General features: G+C 42.6%; 1 protein-coding gene across 3 annotated transcripts in view; it reads left to right on the top strand.

The window, feature by feature from the left end:
- CDC42BPA (CDC42 binding protein kinase alpha) overlaps positions 1-21,973 on the top strand; it is a 192,699-nt gene that overhangs the window by 133,133 nt on the left and 37,593 nt on the right. For 2 of the 3 annotated variants that reach the window (XM_054169985.1, XM_054169978.1), the window contains exons 17-23: positions 5,680-5,804; positions 10,187-10,292; positions 11,355-11,503; positions 12,599-12,690; positions 15,510-15,586; positions 16,746-16,793; positions 19,947-19,985. In XM_054169985.1, the coding sequence (XP_054025960.1) occupies positions 5,680-5,804; positions 10,187-10,292; positions 11,355-11,503; positions 12,599-12,690; positions 15,510-15,586; positions 16,746-16,793; positions 19,947-19,985 (636 nt within the window). The remainder of the gene's footprint in view (positions 1-5,679; positions 5,805-10,186; positions 10,293-11,354; positions 11,504-12,598; positions 12,691-15,509; positions 15,587-16,745; positions 16,794-19,946; positions 19,986-21,973) is intronic. The other variant, XM_054169969.1, reaches the window with a different exon arrangement.

Genomic DNA, 21,973 nt, shown 5'->3' with positions numbered 1-21,973 from the left:
TCCCTCACTCTTTCCCACTCCTTTCCCCCTCCCTCGTTCCCTCACTCTTTCCCACTCCTTTCCCCCTCCCTTGTTCCCTCACTCTTTCCCACTCCTTTCCCCCTCCCTCGTTCCCTCACTCTTTCCCACTCTTGTGGTGAAGGCACATTGTGCCGAGACATTGAATCTTGCCCCAGCATGTGGGCAAGCTCCCCCTCCCTCAGGAGGAAGACAAAAGCCAGGCTAGCACGCTGCTGGTGCATGCTGTGCTCGTGCATTCTCCAAATATGGAAGAATTCTAGCTTCATGCTTTCCCATAGGCTGAAGCCAGTTGTTTATGAGAATGCCCATTGGTCAAACCCAGCCTCGAGGTATTCTATAAGTATTACCCCAGTGAGTAAACAAGTGCTTTTCCTGCCTTCCTGCCTTCCTCCTCCATTTCTGTCTCTGTGCTAGCTCGAGAGTTAAGTCCGAGCCACTGCCTCTGCAACTGAGTTTATTGTTTAGCTTCTGTTACATACATGCACGCACATCAAGGCATCTGCATGTGAGAAGCGACTGGAGGAATTATCTCCATAGAGGAAGGATACCACGCTAAGCTGAGAAGCTAGCGTCACAGCCAGTCACACGACCGGGAGAGGAACCCCCCCGTCGCTACTGCGTGGACTGGATCAACCCCCGAGGGTAAGATCTGCCTAATTATCGGGGAGAAGGGACTTGACCGTGCCAAGTCCCCGCGCAATTGCTTAACCCCACTACAGTGGAGAGAAGAGCGCCACGTGCCGCTCCGAGCCCTGTTAACTCCAGGGATTACTCAGCAGCATTCGTGCTTACACTGCACTGAATTCCCCCCGGACCGCTCCGGGTATCCTGCTGTTGCTTTGAGCCCAGCAAACGAGAAGCTGCTGCCTGAGAGAACTTGCCGATCCGGGTCCGCCCCGCCGATATTCCTCGTTCCCGGGGCCGCCCCTGCGGATCCGCGTACCGCCGCGTCCCCCAGGCAAGTCTGCCGGCGATCGCCGTCCCGCCGTGTGGTGCGGATCAACTCTGAGGACCAGCTCGTCTCCGGACCAGCCCTACCAGCCCGTCCTCTCGTGTACGCCAGCTCTGCGAGACCCCAGTCTCGAACCAGCGGCACACAGGACAAAGCTCCGTCTGAGCTCGAGCAGAAGTTGCGCACGTCCCGTCGAGTCGCCATCTAGTGGCCAAGCGGCGGAACTGCACCCTTCTTGCATATAAATATAGAAATAGCTTGTAATTAGCTCAAATAAGTTCTAATCATAATACTAAGCCAGTTATGGGATATATTTCACGAACGTGCACTAGAACATGTATATAAGTTGGTGGTTCATCGGTTATTGACAATTTTATAGTTATAATAAAAAATTAATTTTCATAAATCATAAGTCATAAGTAATAAAGCAATAACCTCCCTCTTCACCACAATAATGGCGCAGCGAGCAGGGTGTACAGCTGTGAAATATTTCCATAATTTGGGATACAAAATTACAGCCCCAGATTTGGAATGGGCGAAATTAAATTGCAAAAATATAGATGGCATTTTCGCAAAGCTAAGCGAACCCAGCAGCGAACACGCTGTCCTGATGGCATCTTGTATTGTACAGATGCAGGAGGAAATAAAATTCTTTGACCAAAAAGTTTCCCAATTGGAAAGGGAATTGGCAAAGTCAGAGGCACAAAGCCAGAGACTGCATGATTTATTTGAGCTGCACATAAAAGAGACCATGTCTGTCTTTAAGTCTCAATGGCAATCACGTGCTACCTATGAAGTAGCCAGGGCATATGACCCACGAGAGCCAGGCTCTCCTATACTGTCTGTTCCGGCTGACAAGCAGAAACCAGCTGACTTCGATTCAGCAGCTGCTCAGCATCAGCATGTGAGCGATGTTAGCTCACCCACTCCAGACAGATCAGCAGTTATTGCCCCGGTGCAGCAAGCCAAGTCAGGCTCCACATCACTGGATGATAACAATGAAGCCACCAGCTTCAACCAGCAACGAATCCCCAGGAAGCGGGTGAGATTCAGCACAGCATCGTTGAATGACTCTCAAGCTGTCAGAGGACCAGGTTTCCCACAGCATACCAGACCGAGAGGTAACCAGGGGAATAGACGCTCCTGCAATAAAGCAGCCAAGTCAACTCGACAACAGCTTGCAGGGCATCCCAATAAGAGAGGTTATTATGATTCCAGAGGCACACAGAGTACCACATCAGACGCAGATTCTGGATGTGAGTCTAGCCCACAGCATCACCGCAAACGGCGGAAAAGCCAAGCTGCCACAGAAGCCAATGAAGCTAAACCCCGCAGCATCCTGAAAGTAAAGCTGCAGGAAAAGATCTCCGAAAAGGATAGTTCCAGAAGGGACCACAAACCCAACAAGGAGAGACATCAGCAAAAGGCATATACTGCTAACCATAAAGCTACACCGCATTCCCACAGAAGGGAAGAGCAATTCTTCCAAGCATCTTCTGCCAACCCGCGCAGATACAAACACTGCACTGGAAGACAACGCTCACGAGATCCCTGTAACCCCAGTAGAGGGAAAGAAAAGATGGACAGTGACAGGAAGCGCTTTAATTCGCAAGATTCACCTGATTCACTAGATCCATGGTGTGAGCTACTCATCGATATGGAAATGCCCAAGGACTCTGTATTGTCCTTGAAGCCGAAGTTCAGAAAGAAAATGGTGAAGACTGTGGTTGCTAGCCTGATACAAGCATCAAAGGAAAGGGATTCTTTCTTGTCCCAACACTGAGAAATTCCTGTCATAGTGACAGAGCCCATCCTATCAAGGGGGTGGGAGATTGACAAAACTCCGCAGACACTTTGATTGTTTCAGTGTCACATGGGAGTCAAACACCATCACTCAGTCAAGGGGGTGGTGGAAGATAGTCGAGAGTACTAATACTGATTTTTTGGGGAACACACATTTGTTCCATTCTGCTAAGGCAGCATGCTCTGTTAAGAGTACAGTTCAAAGTTTGTATACTGTTCATATAGTGCTAAAGTATTGTAAGTCACTATGTTTGAATGTGTAACCTACCTAGCAGGTGTGAGATGACTTAACCTGTATGGGATAAACCTTGTTAAGGGTAATGTATGCTCGAGGCTTATTATATGCCCATGGGCAAGGGGGTGGTAATGTGGTGAAGGCACATTGTGCCGAGACATTGAATCTTGCCCCAGCATGTGGGCAAGCTCCCCCTCCCTCAGGAGGAAGACAAAAGCCAGGCTAGCACGCTGCTGGTGCATGCTGTGCTCGTGCATTCTCCAAATATGGAAGAATTCTAGCTTCATGCTTTCCCATAGGCTGAAGCCAGTTGTTTATGAGAATGCCCATTGGTCAAACCCAGCCTCGAGGTATTCTATAAGTATTACCCCAGTGAGTAAACAAGTGCTTTTCCTGCCTTCCTGCCTTCCTCCTCCATTTCTGTCTCTGTGCTAGCTCGAGAGTTAAGTCCGAGCCACTGCCTCTGCAACTGAGTTTATTGTTTAGCTTCTGTTACATACATGCACGCACATCAAGGCATCTGCATGTGAGAAGCGACTGGAGGAATTATCTCCATAGAGGAAGGATACCACGCTAAGCTGAGAAGCTAGCGTCACAGCCAGTCACACGACCGGGAGAGGAACCCCCCCGTCGCTACTGCGTGGACTGGATCAACCCCCGAGGGTAAGATCTGCCTAATTATCGGGGAGAAGGGACTTGACCGTGCCAAGTCCCCGCGCAATTGCTTAACCCCACTACAGTGGAGAGAAGAGCGCCACGTGCCGCTCCGAGCCCTGTTAACTCCAGGGATTACTCAGCAGCATTCGTGCTTACACTGCACTGAATTCCCCCCGGACCGCTCCGGGTATCCTGCTGTTGCTTTGAGCCCAGCAAACGAGAAGCTGCTGCCTGAGAGAACTTGCCGATCCGGGTCCGCCCCGCCGATATTCCTCGTTCCCGGGGCCGCCCCTGCGGATCCGCGTACCGCCGCGTCCCCCAGGCAAGTCTGCCGGCGATCGCCGTCCCGCCGTGTGGTGCGGATCAACTCTGAGGACCAGCTCGTCTCCGGACCAGCCCTACCAGCCCGTCCTCTCGTGTACGCCAGCTCTGCGAGACCCCAGTCTCGAACCAGCGGCACACAGGACAAAGCTCCGTCTGAGCTCGAGCAGAAGTTGCGCACGTCCCGTCGAGTCGCCATCTAGTGGCCAAGCGGCGGAACTGCACCCTTCTTGCATATAAATATAGAAATAGCTTGTAATTAGCTCAAATAAGTTCTAATCATAATACTAAGCCAGTTATGGGATATATTTCACGAACGTGCACTAGAACATGTATATAAGTTGGTGGTTCATCGGTTATTGACAATTTTATAGTTATAATAAAAAATTAATTTTCATAAATCATAAGTCATAAGTAATAAAGCAATAACCTCCCTCTTCACCACAACTCTTTCCCCCTCTCTCGTTCCCTCACTCTTTCCCGCTCTTTCCCCCTCCCTCGTTCCCTCACTCTTTCCCACTCTTTTCCCCCTCCCTCGTTCCCTCACTCTTTCCCGCTCTTTTCCCCCTCCCTCGTTCCCTCACTCTTTCCCGCTCTTTTTCCCTCTCGCATTCCCTCACTCTTTCCCTCTCACTTTCCTGCTCCTTTTCCCCTCTCTCGCTCTCTTTCTCTCTCCCTCTTTCTCTTTCTCTCTTTCATTCTTGCTCTCTCTCTGTATTGTGGTTTTTGTTTGCTTTTGTTTCAATTTGTCTAGCTCTGTGTTTTTCTTTGTCAGACAGCACTCAGTAACTGGGCCTATTTAAATCATAAACCCATTTGAATGGCAGCTATGGAGTGAGGTATCCACCTAAGGAATAAAAAGCAGAATAGATTTAGAACTGTGATTCTGTTCATAGTTTTGATTTATTAATATATTGCAGCACTAAGAGCAGCCTTTCACAGGAGGTTTATTCTCCTTGCTCTAAAGTCTGTGTGATCTCAGGTTGCACTTTGACTTTCTGAGTAATTATTTAACGCAGTGAAGGTTTAGTTCCAATACCAACTCAGGTTGGCAGTGTTTTTTGTCTTGCAAAATGTGCATGTAAGAATGACAGCTGTGTGAATGAGTGGCTAATTGCTGGGTATAAGATATTGTGCTCTACAGATGTGCATTTAATTTCAATTTCCCTGTCTGCAAGTGAGCGAAATGACAAGCAGGGGAGTGTGAGACACCTGGAGTATCTCAGGACTACTGCCTGTATCTGTGAAGCCTCTTGTTCTCCATGGTTACTGAATAAGGGACAGGTGCAGCAGTCTTGTCTGAGCTATAACAATTTTTATGTCCTTGTATTGCTCTTCTAATAACCTTTTTTTGTTTGTTTCTGTATAGAACATTCTACACCTATGTGGTGCAAAGCAGAAACCTTCTAAGAGTTGCAGAGGTGTTTGGAGACTAATTCTCAGAAAGCTAGTTAATTTGTTAGGGTAAAAATGTAGTACTGGTCTTTAAAATGGCCTTTCAGTACCACTAAGGTCATACAGGGGAAGAGATTCTGACTTTTGTTGTTAGATGGCATTTATTGTGACAGGTAGTACCAATTGTTAAAGCAGATGCATGACATGGGAGAAGGGAAGATGAGGCTTTGAGTCTGCCCATAGATGAAGTCACAGCAGCTTATACCTTTAACAAGTCATTGCAACTCTCCTTTAGCTCACCACCATGTTTGAGAGGCTGAGTGTGAACAACCGGCAGCTGGAAGAAGAGATGAGGGACCTGGCTGATAAAAAGGAGTCAGTGGCCCACTGGGAGGCCCAGATTACTGAGATCATCCAATGGTGAGTAACTCTGCCCCCTAATCTCATTGCAGAGTGCCCTCAGTATGTGGTAGGGCTGTTAGTGAGGGGTTTTTGCCTTGGCACATGGCACTTGCAGATGCACGTGTGAAATCTCACACCCCTCTGGGCTTCTGCTGTATTGTTGCTTGAGATTTTAATAGGATCCATATCTGGGAAATTATGTTCCTCCTTAAGAGCAAGAGTATCTTACCAAATACAAGGGTTTTTTAGGCACAGAAGAATGGTGGCCATTGGGTGTGGCTTGTGGCTTTGGAAGAATGCTGGAAGGAGTCATGTGCTGAGCTCACGCCTGGGAGAGAGAACAAGCCTGGGAAAAGCAGTGGCTGAGAGTATTTGTGTCTCAGCATTAATTTCCTTCATCTGCTTGGCATGTGGCAGAAGGAAACAAATACAGGGCAACTTCTATGTGATTTTTTTTTTTTGACAAGGAGGGCATTTGAGACTACCACAAAGCCAGTCAAGTGATGTTTCTAATAATACTTTTGCTAAATAATGACATTATGGTTCTAAAGTCTTCTGTCCAGTTCTAATAAATAAAGGAGGGGAGGGAGAAAGTTGAAACCATTAGGAGGAAAAGATTGCTTTATCTAGGTGGTCTTTTTTTTCCCTCTTCATTCTTTACTGAAAGAGTGGTCAGGCATTGGAATAGGTTGCTCAGGCAGGTGGTGGAGTCACTGTCTCTGGAGGTGTTCAAGAAACCTGTGGCCGTGACACTTCAGGACATGGTTTAATGGCCATGTTAGTTGATGGTTGGACTCAATGGTCTTAGAGGCATTTTCCATCTGAAGAAATTCTGTGATTCATAGAATCATAGATTCATAGAATCATGGAAGGGACATTTTCTATGAAGGGACACCATCCACTAGACCAGCTTGCTCAAGGCCTTTTCCAATGTGGCCTTGAACACCTCCAGGGAGGGAGCATCCACAGCCTCCCTGGGCAACCTGTTCCAGTGTCTCACCACCCTCAATGGAAAGAATTTCTTCCTAATCTCCACTCTAAGTCTGCTCTCCTTGAGAGTCAATCCATTGCTCCTCATCCTATCACTACAAGCCCTTGTCAGAAGTCCCTTCCTAACTTTCTTGTAGGCTCCCTTCAGGTACTGGATTTTATTCTCTTCTGTCCTTTTATTGTCCATTGCAGTGTTTAGCATCTACGAAACCAATTTACATCCAGACATTTTTTATACAGATCATCCATGTCTGAGAGGATTTTGTCATCTTATACTAATCTTTTGTTTGCTACTTGATTGTTCCTCCCCCCATTTTCCCTGTCTCTTGTTAGTAAAATGCAAACATGGGGGGCATTTTTTTCAATGAGACCTAGTTTGGCATTTTTGGAATGTCAGAGTAATTTTGTTGTCCTAATACAGAGAAGTTTGCCTTTTGAATGCCTAACAAGATAGGAGGGTTGGCCTCTGGGGTTCTGGAAGTGTTTTAAACAGTGTTTAATACATAAAATTAACCTTAATCTGTATTATGAAGTCCATAGCATCTCAAGGTATTGTATCTGTAGCAGAGGTTAAAAGATTTCAAGGGTCGACTTTATATGCACCTTGTCACTTGTAACTGTGAGCGTAGTAGACAGCTTGCATCACAGAAATAAGGAACTTACAGTTGGTTGAATAAAGTTAATTTCTAGGCAATAAAAAATGTTTTTTCAGAAAAAAGAAATCCAAGTCAGGAGAGAGACAAACTATTAATTCCATTTTATTTTAAGGTACTGCTTATCTGCCTTAATGCACCACAGTAATCAAAATTATATGTGAAAGCACTCCTGAAACTTGACATTTCTGGACAAAAACAAGTCAGAATTAACTGGGGATTGCTTAACACTATGCAAACTGTTACCAACAACCATTAAAAATGTCCCTTCTCCAATTTATGAGAGTGTTGTAATGTTCTAAGATGTATTCTTGATGTGATTCAGGTAGGTGGTAAAGCATCTTGAATGTATTATACGTGGAGAGATAAAAGATGTTTGGGATTGAGGTTATTTTTTTTTCCCAAGATAATTAAAAAAACAATCAGAAATGTGTAAGAACCATAGAATTATTTGGATTGGAAAAGACTCTAACATGATTGATTCAGTGCAACCATCAACCCAACACCACCATGACCGTTAGACCACATCCCAAAGTGCCATTTCCACACCTCCAGGGACTGTGACTCCACCGTCTGACCAATAGTGCACTAGGTTGTTTGAAGCTTGTCATGTTGGCTCCAACCAAAAAATAGAATCTAATTTTACAGCAAGTTGTATTATATCACTGTTCTAAGTTCTTTAACAAACTCAACCTTTGAGAGCACTTATGTTACATATGAAAACAGAACAGTGAATCAAATCTTTGTTTACAATAAAGAAAGAAGTGACTCTGAGTGGAATCTGAAGAATTGAGGAAGGGCAGATTTGGGCTGGAGATTAGGAAGATATTCTTGACAGTGAAGGTCATAAGACACTGGAACAGGTTGCCCAGGGAGGTTGTGGATGTCTCCTGCCTGGAGGTGTTCAAGGCCAGTCTGGATGAAGTCTTGAGCAACATGGTCTAGTGGGAGGTCTCCCTGCCTATGGCAGGGGATTTGGAACTACACGATCTTTAAGGTCCATAGGTCTTTTGCTGTGCTTGTTAGAGCTCTCTGTAAGAAGGGAGGCACAAAGGGAATCCTTAGTAAGAGTAATTTACCTTTCTTGCACGGTCTTTTTTTCTTTCTTTTTCTCCCATAAAAGCCAACCAACTGAAATAAAACCTCAAAACAACACCAAACCCAGCAAAACAGTACCCAGACTCCCAGAACTCCTGGGTTCAGGTAGCATTTAATCAGTGTATCCCATTATGAAGGAAATGTTGCCATCTAGGGGACAAAACCCCTGCATCTCTGCTCCAAACGGTACTGGTTTTGTTTACTGCTTTAATTTAAGAGTCTGAGGAGTTTTGACTGTTTTAATTTAAGAGTCTCCTTGAACTCAGTATAGATTTTTGCAAGGATTAACTTTACCTGTGTGTCATTTTCTACATTTCCACATGTTCCCTGGGACATCTCTGAGTTTTAGATTTTTTTTGGCATGTGGAGCTTTTCAGTGTTGAGAGCCTGAAGTTTCTATGCATCATAAACCAAATAACTGAACTGTTTTCTCACCTTCCATAAGGGAGGATCATTGTAAAAATTGCCAAATAAATTGAATAGTTAAACATTTTTCAGCTTCAATTAAAAAATATTGAAAGTAATGCCCCATTTCCATTTAATTTTTAATCTGACATTGTCCCTTTTTTTTATGCATAATTTTTGCATGTCAGTAAAACCAAGAGGAAATCAAGCACTGATTTCTGTATTTCTTTTCCTTCCTTGTACATCAGAAAAACTGAATTCTCACCTTCAGAGCCTTGCATTCTTTCTATTCCTGCTTACACTCTTCTTTTCACTGTATTTAATTGTGCACCCTCCACCTCCCCGAAAGGATCTTATGCTGCTTCTCACATCTTACTCTCTTATTGGTTTATATAGGCCAAGATTATTTATTATTGTTGTTGTTGTTATTATTACATTAATAATTATTTATTCACATTGTATCCCCCAGAATGTTACGGGGGAATAAAAAAAAGCTTGGATATGCTGCTTCCTTTATACCAATATACCCTTATACCATATTCCATCCCTTATACCATATTTCCAGTATACCTTGGGAAAAGCAGTGACTTTAATATCAGAACTCTGCCTGCCTGTAATAGAGTCAGGACATGTGGGGCTTTTTGTAGGCTCCTCCCCACCTCTGCAACTAAATTGTAAGCAGGGGAGAAAGAGGACAAAGCCCGAAGTATTAAATAAGTGCTTGCTGTTTCATTTTGGGTGTGAGTTTTGTGGCTGATGGTCACTGTTTTGGTATTCTTTTCCTCTGTATTAAAGTAACCTCATAGATCCTTGTATGAATCTTCAGCTGTAAAAGTCACCACAGCCTGTAGATGTTTAGCCCACAGCTTTCGCATTGTGATCTTTCCCTGAGGCTGTTTTCAGGAAAGCTCTTCTGTTCCTGCCTTGCCTGTGGCAGTTCCAGATTCTTTGTATGCATGAACCCCATGGTATCAAGCAGAGAAACTTTAATTGCTTTATAGACACAGGTTAGGAATCACTTTCTGCAGAAAGGGCATTGTGAGTCAAATTCAACCATCTGGAGAGCTCTCATGTTCTGTTCAACATACTTAGGATTACAGCTACTATAGTAGCAAGGATAACTTAATTTCCATGAAACAGAAAAACTGGTTTTCCCCTTTCCTATAAAGTGCTCTGTGTGGGTTTATTTTTGTTTGGTTGTTCATTTAAATAGATGTTTTGTTGAAACACCTTTATTCCTGTGTTATTGTTTAGGGTAAGTGATGAAAAAGACGCTCGAGGATACCTTCAAGCTTTGGCTTCTAAAATGACAGAAGAACTAGAGGCCCTGAGGAACTCCAGTTTGGGTGCAAGAGCTACAGTAAGACTTTACTTCCATACATCTGAATTTTTTTGTTTGAAATAATGCTGATCTGATAGTTTCAGCTGCAGTCTGTAGGGACTATGTTAGGCAAAAGTTAACCTGTCCTAGAGCTTCCCTTCTGAATGATTGGTACCATTCTTTATGAGTTGTCACCAGTCTTTATCAGTTGTCACCATTGTTTATCAATTGTTTATCACTGTTTAAACAATTGATACCATTGCTTATCAATTGATTCAACACCAATATCTTCAGAATGTGTTTGATCTATAATATTGTTCAAATGGTCACTTCACAGTCATACATAAATTTGATGAAGGAAATCTGTACTTTGGAGCTTGAAAGCCTTAAGGTCTTTCACTTGTGAAATGTGAATGTCCTTTATAGTTGTCATTTGCATTGAGGCACATCAAAACTAGAATTAATGGAATCCTTTTGCTTTTGAGATCCTGACTATGTAAGATGTTTGTCTTGCCTGTGTGGCACTTGAGTTTAGAAATAATAATGCTAATAATAATCATCTTCTAATTTAACTCTTTATTACTTTGGAATTAAGAACATAATAGACTGAGAAACATAGTTCCTATCCAGGATCACAGGATGTTAGGGGTTGGAAGGGACCTCTGGAGATCTCAGAGTCTAACCCCCCTGCTAGAGCAGGACCATAGAATCTAGCGCAGGTCGCACAGGAACACATCCAGAGGGGTCTTGAAAGTCTCCAGAGAAGGAAACTCCACAACCTTTCAAGGGAGCCTGTTCCAGTGCTCTGTGACCCTCACAGTGAAGAAGTTCCTCTTCATGTTGAGATGGAACCTCTTGTGCTGTAGTTTCTATCCATTGCCCCATGTCCTATCACAGGGTACAACTGGCCAGAGCCTGTCCCCTTCCTCTTGACACCTAGCCCTCAGATATTGATAAACATTTATTAAATCCCCTCTCAGTCTTTCCTTCTCCAGACTAACCAGCCCCAGGGCTCTTGGCCTCTCCTCACAGGGCATGTGCTCCGTGTTCAGCTTTTTTCTCTTTCACTCTTTTTCCCACCCTTTCTTTATTGTTCCCTAGGACATGCCCTGGAAGATGCGCCGCTTTGCCAAACTGGATATGTCTGCAAGGTTGGAGCTCCAGTCTGCTCTCGATGCTGAAATCCGAGCCAAACAGGCTATTCAAGATGAGCTGAATAAAGTCAAAGCTTCCTGTATCTCTACAGAGTGGTAAGACTGAGTTGTCCTGATGGAAATTTACTTTGATAGCTCCCGAAGGAGAACTGTCATCAAATCAGGATTTAACTATCTTGTCTGTCAAAATTCTATAATGAATGATACCCCAGTGTCCTATAGCTAAATGTGAACAAAAGACTGACTGTCTCTTGTTTGTGTAAGCAGCTCAGCACTTCCTGGGAAAATCTGACATTTTGAAGACTTTCACTAATAATGTCTCTCATAGTTACGGCAAGAAGTTCAAATGCAAGGAGAGTTTGGGTCTCCATCTTCGATCTAGCTCAGAGCACTGACTTGTTTTGCAAGGGAAGCAATTGGACAGTGGTAAAACACTGGAACCGGTTGTGATTGAGGCCCCATCTCTGCAACATTAAAGATCAGACTGAATGTGTCACTGAGCATCCTGGTGTCCCTGCTGACTGCAGGAGGGTTGGACAAGATTACGTTTGAGGGTCCCTTTCAACCCAATGCAATCTGTGAGCTGGAATAGTTGTCTGTAAAATGGGAATACCTTGTGCACATGACTTGAGTGTTTTTCAAACCAGGGAACATGATGATAGATCTTCTAAGAACAGGAGAACCAGAGTTGGCTTTGTTAGGCAAGGGTGAGAAGTGTGGTAGAAAAGCCTACTACAGCTGCCTATCAGCTGTGGTGTGGAAAGCGCTGAGACAACTAACTGGAAAGTAACTGAGACAAAAAGTTCAGTTTAAGCTGTTGGTGTCACAGGCACTGTCAATTAACAAAAAACTTCCAATTTTAAGTGTAAAAAGACATGTATTTTTTTTTTCTCATTCACAGGATACAAGCTGACACAATGACTCATAAATTAGAAATACAAGCCCATTTAATGAGCAAACAGGGAGAATTAATTGCTTGTTCTATTTTTGTTTGGTTTTGTTGTGGTTTGTTTTTAAGATACCATGTTAAACAGGTCCCAGCAGATTGCTGAATTCATGCTGGCATTTGATGAGGTCATGAAACTTGCTGGGCATTCGTTTTGAAACAGCATGCAAAGGTGGGGGTGGGAAAAGTGACTTGTATTATGGGTTCTCAAGATTTGCATTTTTTTTGTTTGTATTCTTTTGAAGTAAATTGCAAGAATCTGAGAAGAAGAACATGGAGCTGCTGGCAGATATCGAAAGGCTGAAAAAGGAGACAGAAGAGCTTAGATCAGAAAAGGGTATGGCAACTGATATACAAGTAAATAACATGTTTCGTGTTGGTGGGTACATCTTATCAATGAAGTGTCACCTTGTAGCTGAAAATATTTATAATAGGCTTTGGCATGCAAAAGGGGAGCACAGCAATTGTGGGTTAAGATATACCTACAGCAACTGCGTTTGCACTTCCAGTGTGCTTGTAAAGTGCTTCAAGTTATGTTGCTATCCTTGAACCAGTAAGGTATTGAGGTGGAACTGCACTGATTTTTATTTGATAAGCATAGAGCAATTTACTGCCAGAAAACTGGCCGGTACCTGGAGGGATCCTTCCAGTACCTGAAGGGATCACAGAATCACACAAATGTTCATGTTGGAAAAGATCCTCAGAATCACCAAGTCCAACCGATTACCCTACTCTACAAGGTTCACCCCGAAACCTCAAGCACCACATCCAAACGAACTTTAATCCTTGCAATACCTGAAGGGACCCTACAGGAGGGCTGGAGAGAGATTTTTTCCTAGGGGTGTCTAGCAGCAGGACAAGAAGGAATGGTTGGACTGGATGATCTTTTGAGGTCCCTTCCAGCCCCTAACATTCTGTGATTCTGTGTGACGCCATGATGAAGAAATGTGACTTAGGACATCTATATTTGTTCCTGAGACCAGGATTTTGCATCTTCCAAGTGCTTAGAGAGGAGCTCCTGACAACATCTTCCCAGAGACAATTATGTTTTGTCATGTTTAGCTTTCATTTGTAGATCCTTGAACTCTCTTAAATATCATGCATGGTTACTTGGCTTCTGAAATCTTCCTTTGTGTTAAGCTGATAGCAATTTCAATTTAATATTTTGTTCTGTATTTTTACCAGTGTTTAAAATCTTACTGTTTTGGTGAAAACAGAGATAAATATTTACTCTTTTCTTTAAAAAAAAAAAAAGGAAATGTAATGTTCAAGGAAAAGTTACTTGTTACACCTTTTGCCAGAATTCAGTTAAGAAGATTCTACTGCAACTTATTCAAATACTGTGAGAGAAATACACTTTAATCCAAACTCCCTATTACCTATCGACACATTTTTTTCTCTTAGAAGAAGAAATATATTGATGATAAGAAGAAATACATTGAAGATGTACAGTTTAGGGTATCAATATATTGTGAACTGCATAGAAGATTCAAAAGTAGTCAGTAGTACAGTGGTGGAGTAATCTCCTGTGTTTGGAAATTGATTTCTGGGAAGGGATTGCTTAGATTGGCACTTGAATCCTTTGTTCCTCATAAATGTGTTCCAGAAACTGAGGATAGAAAAAGATTACTAAAAATTAGTCTGTAAAATAGCAGGTAACTTGAAAATGGGTTTTCATTTGCTGGGGTTGCAGTGTATTGATATTTTGAAGAGAAAAAGGTTCTGGAGCCCCTGTTACAAGAAAGGGATGTGCTGGAATATGACCAGAGAAGGGCCATGAGGGTGATCAGATGGCTGGAACTTCTTTCCTATGGAGACAGACTGAGGGAGTTGGGATTGTTCAGTCTGGAGAAGAGAAGGCTCCAGGGAGACCTAATTGTGGCCTTCCCTATCTGAAGGGGACTACAAGAAACCTGATGAGGGACTTTTTAGGGTGTCAGGTAGTGACAGGACTAGGGGGAATGGAACAAATCTAGAAGTAGGTAGATTCAGATGGGGTGTTAGGCAGAAGTTCTTCCCCATGTGGGTGGTGAGACACTGGAACAGGTTGCCCAGGGAGGTGGCAGAAGCCTCATCCCTGGAGGTTTTGAAGGCCAGGCTGGATGTGGCTGTGAGCAACCTGCTCTAGTGTGAGGTGTGCCTGACTCTGGCAGAGGGGTTGGAACTGAATGATCCTTGAAGTCCCTCCCAACCCTAACAATTCAATGATTCTATGACTTCTTTGTTTACTGTTAGTTACACTTAGAGCAAACAGTTAGAGCAAGACACTGGCATTTAGAAAACCCATATAACCAGCCTCTGATGGCATTAGTCTGCTGAGATGCACAGGGTTCTGCAGGCTCTGATAATGATGAGTGTGCATGTGAGTACCTGTAGCGTTCAGGATGCTAGAATTTAGTATAGATGTGTGGTTTCTAAGAACTCAAACAGCAGGAAGAAAGAAGAAACAAAATTATATCAGTTGAAGTAAGTTGAAATAACAGTCAAGAAGTGACAACCTCTGTGGCTTCTGAGGATGCAGCTTTCCTGCTCTGCTCACTGGCTTCTTGAAAACAATGTGAATGGTGTAGAGTGAGAGAGAGAAATGAGGCTTTATCCAGGGTTGTATGACTCCTGGATATTCAAGAGTGAGAGATGGCAGACAAGCATGGGGCAAGGAAGTGGTATTGTTTGGAAATACAGTGTGCTCCTCAGGCAGCCTGCTGTGCTGTTCTCTATGGTTTTGTGGAGCCTCACTGTTTGCCAAAGCTCTCTCCTCACTGTGGGCCTTCCAGTGTGTGTGACTGGAGCAGGAATGGCACCTGCTGTGGTGGAGCTTGTGCCTGTGTCATGCAGTGTGTGGACAGAAGCACCCTAGAAAGCTGTACAGTGGGCTCCTAGGTGGAGTATGCTTACATCTTGAATTCACACCAGATGCATCCTAGCTTGGCAAAGGTTAATTAAACCTCTGCTGCTTGCTGAGGTGGATGTATGTCTGTTAAAAAAAAAAAAACAACAAACACACCTTTTACTCTGGAAAACAAACTAAATGTGACAACTCACTTCAAAAAATGTTGGGTGCTTCAGGTGTATACTCAAGCCCTGACTGAGCAAGGCAAAGGTCCTCAACGTGAAGGTCATTTTTCTGTAGCTTAAAAACCTGCTGCTGTTTTCTAGGTGTAAAGCACCAAGACTCACAGAATTCTTTCTTGGCATTTTTGAATGCGCCTACCTCTGCTCTGGATCAATTTGAAGTAAGTGCACAGCTATTCCTACTCTCTGCTAGTCACTGGAATTACTGCTGCTTATATGCACATGTGGGGAGAGTTTGCTGCTGGATTTTAATCATGCTGCCTTGTTTATATTTGCATAATCTCCATATACCCTATATTTTTTGTGTAATAATACGTGAGAACTGTTTGTCATTTACAGTGCTGGCTGTCTCCTCTTGAACACCAGTAATGACAGAGAATTTGCAAACCTTGAATGCAGAAATCTTGCCTGGTTCTTGTAGTGAAAAGGGTAGTTCTTCAAATGGCCTTTCTTTGTATTTAGAAAAATGCTAAGGAATGTGGACACTACTTTGGTAAAAATGGGAGAAAATGTGTAAATTATCCTTAAATGTGTTCCATAAATCATTGGTGCTGTATTCTTACTAGGTTGTTTTCATTTTCTCTTCATTGTACACAGATTTGTAAAGTCCAGATAATGACTGCTCATCTCTCCACAGAGCCATTGTCGCTTTTATACAAAAGATCTGTTTAGGAAGGAAACCTGGAAGAAAACAAAACTGAAATGATATTATATGTTCCATATGTTCTTTTTAACTTTCCATCATCAGTAGGCAATGGTTTGTGTTGCTTTTCAATGAGCAACAGGGTTGATAATTTGCTCAAACTGAATTTGGAGAAGACAAGGCACCACCTTGACAATTACACACTAGTCTAAAAAATTCCCCTGTTTTTATTTTTTTTTCTGATAGGTGTAAAGTAAAAGGTCACTTTTTACCTGTGAAAGAGCATAATCCTTGATGTTCCAAAATTTGCTTTCTCTTCATTGTGTATTCTTCAAGTGTTCTGTCTTGAAATCCTCATAATTAATAATTTCTTTCTTTTTTTAATTTACCTTTTCAGTTATTTATCTTTTAAGTTACTTGCAGTATAAAAATCCTGTTGGTATGTTGGTATTAATTTATTGAGTGAATGCTGGGAAAACATTGAGTTTTATGTAGGTAGTTTATTGATTAATTGTCTGTGAAAGACAATTAATGGAAACATACTGATGTAGCTGTTACTGGCACTAGTTATTTACAGTTCTTTATTTTTGCACTTTCATTTATACCAAACCATTTTCTTCATCCATCTCTCTCTCTCTCTCTCTCTTTTTTTTTTACTGCTGTTTTCATTAAAATAGGATTCCTTTTCCTCCTCTTCATCCTCATTGATTGATTTTATGGATGACGTAAGTCTTTGACTCTCAAACCAGTAAAAACCCCTCAGTAGCAGAGATCAGTTGGTTGATTTGGAAAATTCAAACTTTAATGCAGTCAACTTAAACCTGCAGGTGCAGTGGAGAACCAGAATCTTTCTCTAATAGCATACTTAACACCAGTTTACAAAGATTCAATTTTAAAATAAATGTTTTTCTTTAGGTGCTGATGAAGAAATTTCTTAATGGCAAGCAGTTTTTCCTAATGGGAAGACACTGCTTTTTGGGCCTTGTCCTCTGATCTATGACCTGTGGAAAATGATCCCAAACCCACTATCACATTTCTTTTATTTAGCTCTGTTGACTTCATATTATTAAATTGCCATGAGTTGTTCCCAAAAGTTTTCTGATCACTTCAGTGAAAAAAGTTCTTCTTGCACATAGTTAATTTTTATTTACTCAGATAAGATATTGTGTCTTCTGTTGTTTTGGGTTTTTTAGCCTATATTGCAAGAAGTAATTCTCATTAGCACTGAAGTGAAGTATTACTTTTTATTGCCATTTGAGATGCTAGGTTTCTGCCAGGGCATGGTTTCAATATTTACCCTACTTAGTTAATTGAGCTAAAAGCTGAAAATTGACTGCATGATGTTTCCTCCACTTAAAAATAAATCATAATGAACTTTTCAAATGAAAGTATACACTGTGCATCCATTGCAGAGAATCACCCATGGTGACTCTGGAGGTGTATCGTGTGTGTGTGCTTGTATATCTGTGGATATACATACACACATATTTATGCATATGTATTTAAAGTAGAATCCTCTTTGCTCTGAAATGTAAGGGAATTAATTTTATTTTAGAAATCTCTACTGTGAAGGGTGTGACAAAGAGGGTAAAGTATTTGGGCCTGTTCTATAAAGAGGGTAGAGTATTTGGGCCTACTCTGCAGAGAGGATGTAGTATTTGGGCCTGTTGTGCTGGTTACATTTCCTTTCCCCAGCTCAGAAATTATGATTTTCTTCTTCTAGAAGCTTTTTTCCCCCCGCTGTAAATATAGAAGCTTTTTTCTGTATATATACATTCGACAAACTGAGAGACCTGGGGCTGTTTAGTCTTGAAAAGAGAAGGCTGAGAGGGGATCTGATCAGTGTCTATTAATGTCTGAGGGGTGGGTGTCAGGATGAAGGTGCCAGGCTATTTTCAGTGGTGTCCGGTGACAGAAAAAGGAACAGTGGGTGGAAGCTGGAACACAGGAGGTGCCACCTCAACATGAGGAGAACCTTCTTTACTGTGAGGATGCTAGAGCCCTGGAGCAGGCTGCCCTGAGGGGTTGTGGGGTCTCCATTTCGAGAGACTTTCAAAACCCACCTGGATGTGTTACTGTGCGACCTGTCCTAGGTGATCCTGCTTTGGCAGGGAGGTTGGACTGGATGATCTTTAGAGGTCTTTTCCAACCCAGACCATTCTCTGTTTCTATGTGAGCTCTCTTCTCTTTCCATTGTCTCTTTTTGATAGTAGTTACCCTTGAAGGGCAGTGCTTCTTGCAGCAACTCAAGAATTCATCCATGGTCAGTCAAACCTGAGAAGCCTTGTGGGTTCTTTATATAAAGACCAAGAAAGAAGTAGAACTCCTCAGGTTTTTGACTCATGCAGTGCTGCAGTTATTACATGGGTTCCAGGAAATCCCCTCCTTTAACTCAGAGCCTGAAGTAAATACTGTTAATGACACACATTGTTTCTTCATCCTCTGTGCTTTAGTAAGAAATGACAGAGGGTGAAGTACCGCATACTTGTAGTTCCATAGCACTCTTTGTGAGGTCTCTGAAGTCTATTGAACATAGAGATGAATCAGCAGCACTGAGTTTGGCCCACTGATTCCACTTGGGAGTTACTAGAGTGGGTATGTCTTGTGTGTCTGCCATCCAAATAGCAATGGTTTACAGCATACTTCATGACTGGAGTTAATTCTCAGGTTTTCAATGAGGAAAATGGTGGGTTTGTAACTAAAAAGTTTAAATAGAAGTCTCACTGCCACTGTGGCTCACTGTGCAGCTGAGTAGCAGCCACTGATGGTTCCACTTGTGCCCCCTTGAGAAGATACTTGGTCAGGTTGTCAGAAGTGGCATCTAAATCCTCACACCCCTGAAAGCCCATGGGCTCAGAAATCCTCTTTATGTCTCTGGTGTATGCAGGATGGTGCAGAGAAGGAATGGGTTTTGCTGTGCTTGGTTTCTGGTTCTGGTGGAGAAGGAAGTCACTCTCAGGGACTTTCAATACACTGATGTAGAGATCTGTGCTGCTGTTTCTCCTGTGCATTGCAGGCTGTCTCAATGATGTTGTCTAGGTGTTAAGTCTCCTGCATTCCCTAGAAGTGTCTGACAATGGAAGTGTTGGGCTTTGGTTTGTTTTTTGCCAAGTGGATCTTTGTGTATGTCATTTGCTACTGGAAGCCACCAACTTGTTTTGTTTAAAGATGAATTTGTGATTATTTAATAGCAATAACATGGAATCCAGTTTTCCCTTAACAAAAATATTTTCTCCACTTTCTAGAAAAGACTGTTTCCCCCTCCATTGTATTATGAACTAAAAATAGTTTCCTTCAATCCTCCTGCAGCCTGTCCTCATGTGCAGTCCCCGTGGGCTTTGGTTAGCTGCAACAAGTCAGAGCTTTGTAAATAACCACAGAATAAATCACATTCTGAACTGTCATTATTAAACAGATTAAGTAGTGTGTGGTGACAGCCCTGACTCAACCTGCACATTCAGAACTTAAGTTTAGAATAATTCTGGTTCTTAATGATGCTTTAAATTGGGCACACTGTGCCTGCAAGAGATGGCAGAGATTGTTTTATTAGCCTTGTTCAAGGTAGAGAGATGCTAACTGTAAATTAGTAGTGTAACCTAGTCTGCAGTTTCACTGCTATTACCCAGTATAACAAATCTAAACATGAAAATAACTGTTTGGGTTTTTTTCCTTCTTTGTGTGTGTGTGTGTGTATGCGTGTGTGATGTTTCTTCCCTCCTGTTGACCTAGAATATCACGTTTTCAAAACACTTGTGAAAAATTAACATGCTTGTGTGTGTCTAAACACTACCTCTGGTGACAGAGAGCAACAAATGCTGACCTGATGTTTGTGTCACTGTTTGATTTTGTAACATCTTCTCCTCCTCTCTTTGTTAAAGCGCTCTCCTTCCTGTATTCCAGCTAACAAAGGCAGACGTGTAAGAGGCTGTCTTACTCTATGTGGTCCTTTATTTTTTGCCTGTTGTGTACATGCCTTTGTTTAATGTATGGATTGTGTATTTATCTCGCTGCATGTCTTCTGCTGCTGCTGCTGTTTTCTGCTGCTGTGCTGGATTTTTTTGTTGTTGTTGTTTTACAGCTGTGGGCTAAAAGCTTTTGGAGTGTTTCATTTGGTAATCCTGCAAGCAGAGTGCCACAGTAGCTGGAGAAGCTGCTTTGGGTGCTTTCTCTTTCCAATAAGGAAGTTCATTGTGGAGGCTGATCAGGTAGATACAGATTGGGAAGACGAGCAAATGTCAAATGAGGTCCTGTTTGTTTCCTTGCCTTTAGCAGAGGGTGTGTGTCGAGTTCTTGTTACTGCCTCTGGGAAGGTAGAGTTTAGCATCTGGCAGGCAAGTCATAGCAAAAGATGGAGAACATCACAGGACAGAGACAAGTACATGGGAAGTGGGGAACCGGGTAAATTGGAGCATCAAAGAGGGCAGGAAAAACTACTACAAGGAAAACAGAGTTGGATGTGTTGTGGTCCCTTAAACTCCATATATGCTTGTACGCAGTTCAGCATTGCCTCAGACCCACACAGGCAGCACTGTGTAGAGAATTAAGCACAGTTTTAGAGAATAAGTCTTAGGAGGAGCAGCTGAAGGAACTGGAATTTTTTAGTCTGGAGAAGAAGTGCTTAAGGGGAAACCTTCTGGCTCTCTACAGCTCCCTGAAAGGAGGTTGGAGTGATGTGGCGGGGGAGAGGGGTTGGTCTCTTCTCTCAAGCAACTACCAATAGGAGGGGAGGAAATGGCCTCAAGTTCCACCAGGGGAGATGTAGGGTGGATATTAGGAAAAAATTCTTTCCTGCAAGGAGTGGTCAGGCCCAGGGTCTGGTCAGTCTGCCCAGGGAGGTGGTGGAGTCACCGTCCCTGGAGGTGTTCAAGAAATGAGTGGGCATGGCAGTTTGGGATGTGGTTTAATGGCCATGGTGTTGTGGCGTGACAGAACTTCATATCTTGGAGGTCTTTTCCAAACTCAATGATTCTGTGATGACAAGGCTATTACCATTTACTAGCAAATACTGTAATATTCTTTTGCTAATCCAGTGTACTAGTTTAAAACTGATTCTAATGGTGGTGTTATGGTCCACATAAGCTTGCAGCCATAGCTGAGTCAGGTTTTTTTTCACTTCTCATTAGAGCAAGGAATCTGGTGATTACTGCAGCAGTACAGTTTAGGGCCGTGTGTAACTTAGAGGAAAGGTGATGGTTAAATTCCCTTCAAATTCTGTACCAGTAGATAAGGTTCTGAGTGTTTAGTGAGCATTTTATGTTCATAAGATAAGTAAAAATGGGGAATGGAGCAAAACTAGAAGTGGGTAGGTTCAGATTGGATTCTAGGAAGAAGTTCTCGACCATGAGGGTGCTGAGACACTGAAACAGGTTTCTCAAGAAGGTGGTAGAAGCCTCATCCCTGGAGATTTTTAAAGCCAGGCTGGATGTGGCTGTGAGCAACCTGATCTAGTGTGAGGTGTCCCTGCCCCTGGCAAGGGGCTCGGAACTGGATGATCCTTGAGGTCCCTTCCAGCCCTGACGATTCTGTTTCTCTGAAAAAATACATTTGTTACTGGTTCAGCAGTTGTATTCAACTACAAAGGCTTTGGAGTACATTCCAGTAAAGTTTCGTCATTCATATCAAACTAAATTTTTTTTGAGAGACACCATGAAAATACTTTGGTATGCAGATGCTGCTTTGAAAGGGAAAGCCTTTGGAGTCTCTGGAAACCTTTATGAAATAACAGATTAGATCTCTGAGTTGAACTCAGAGAAGAAAAGGAATGTCTGTTTCTTGATATGAAAAATTTGCCTGTGGTTGCTCATTGGACTTATTTTTAATAACACTTTTAAAAAGAAGGTAGATTTGTTTGAGGTTAAACAGTCCTTGAGTGGAGTAATCATACACACATTTAGATGACTTGAAG

The sequence above is a fragment of the Dryobates pubescens genome, chromosome 2 (genome assembly GCF_014839835.1).
Source record: "Dryobates pubescens isolate bDryPub1 chromosome 2, bDryPub1.pri, whole genome shotgun sequence".
NCBI classification, from domain to species: Eukaryota; Metazoa; Chordata; class Aves; order Piciformes; family Picidae; genus Dryobates; species Dryobates pubescens.
The sequence above is the reverse complement of the archived record's forward strand: the minus strand, read 5'-3'. Positions and strand labels throughout refer to the sequence as shown.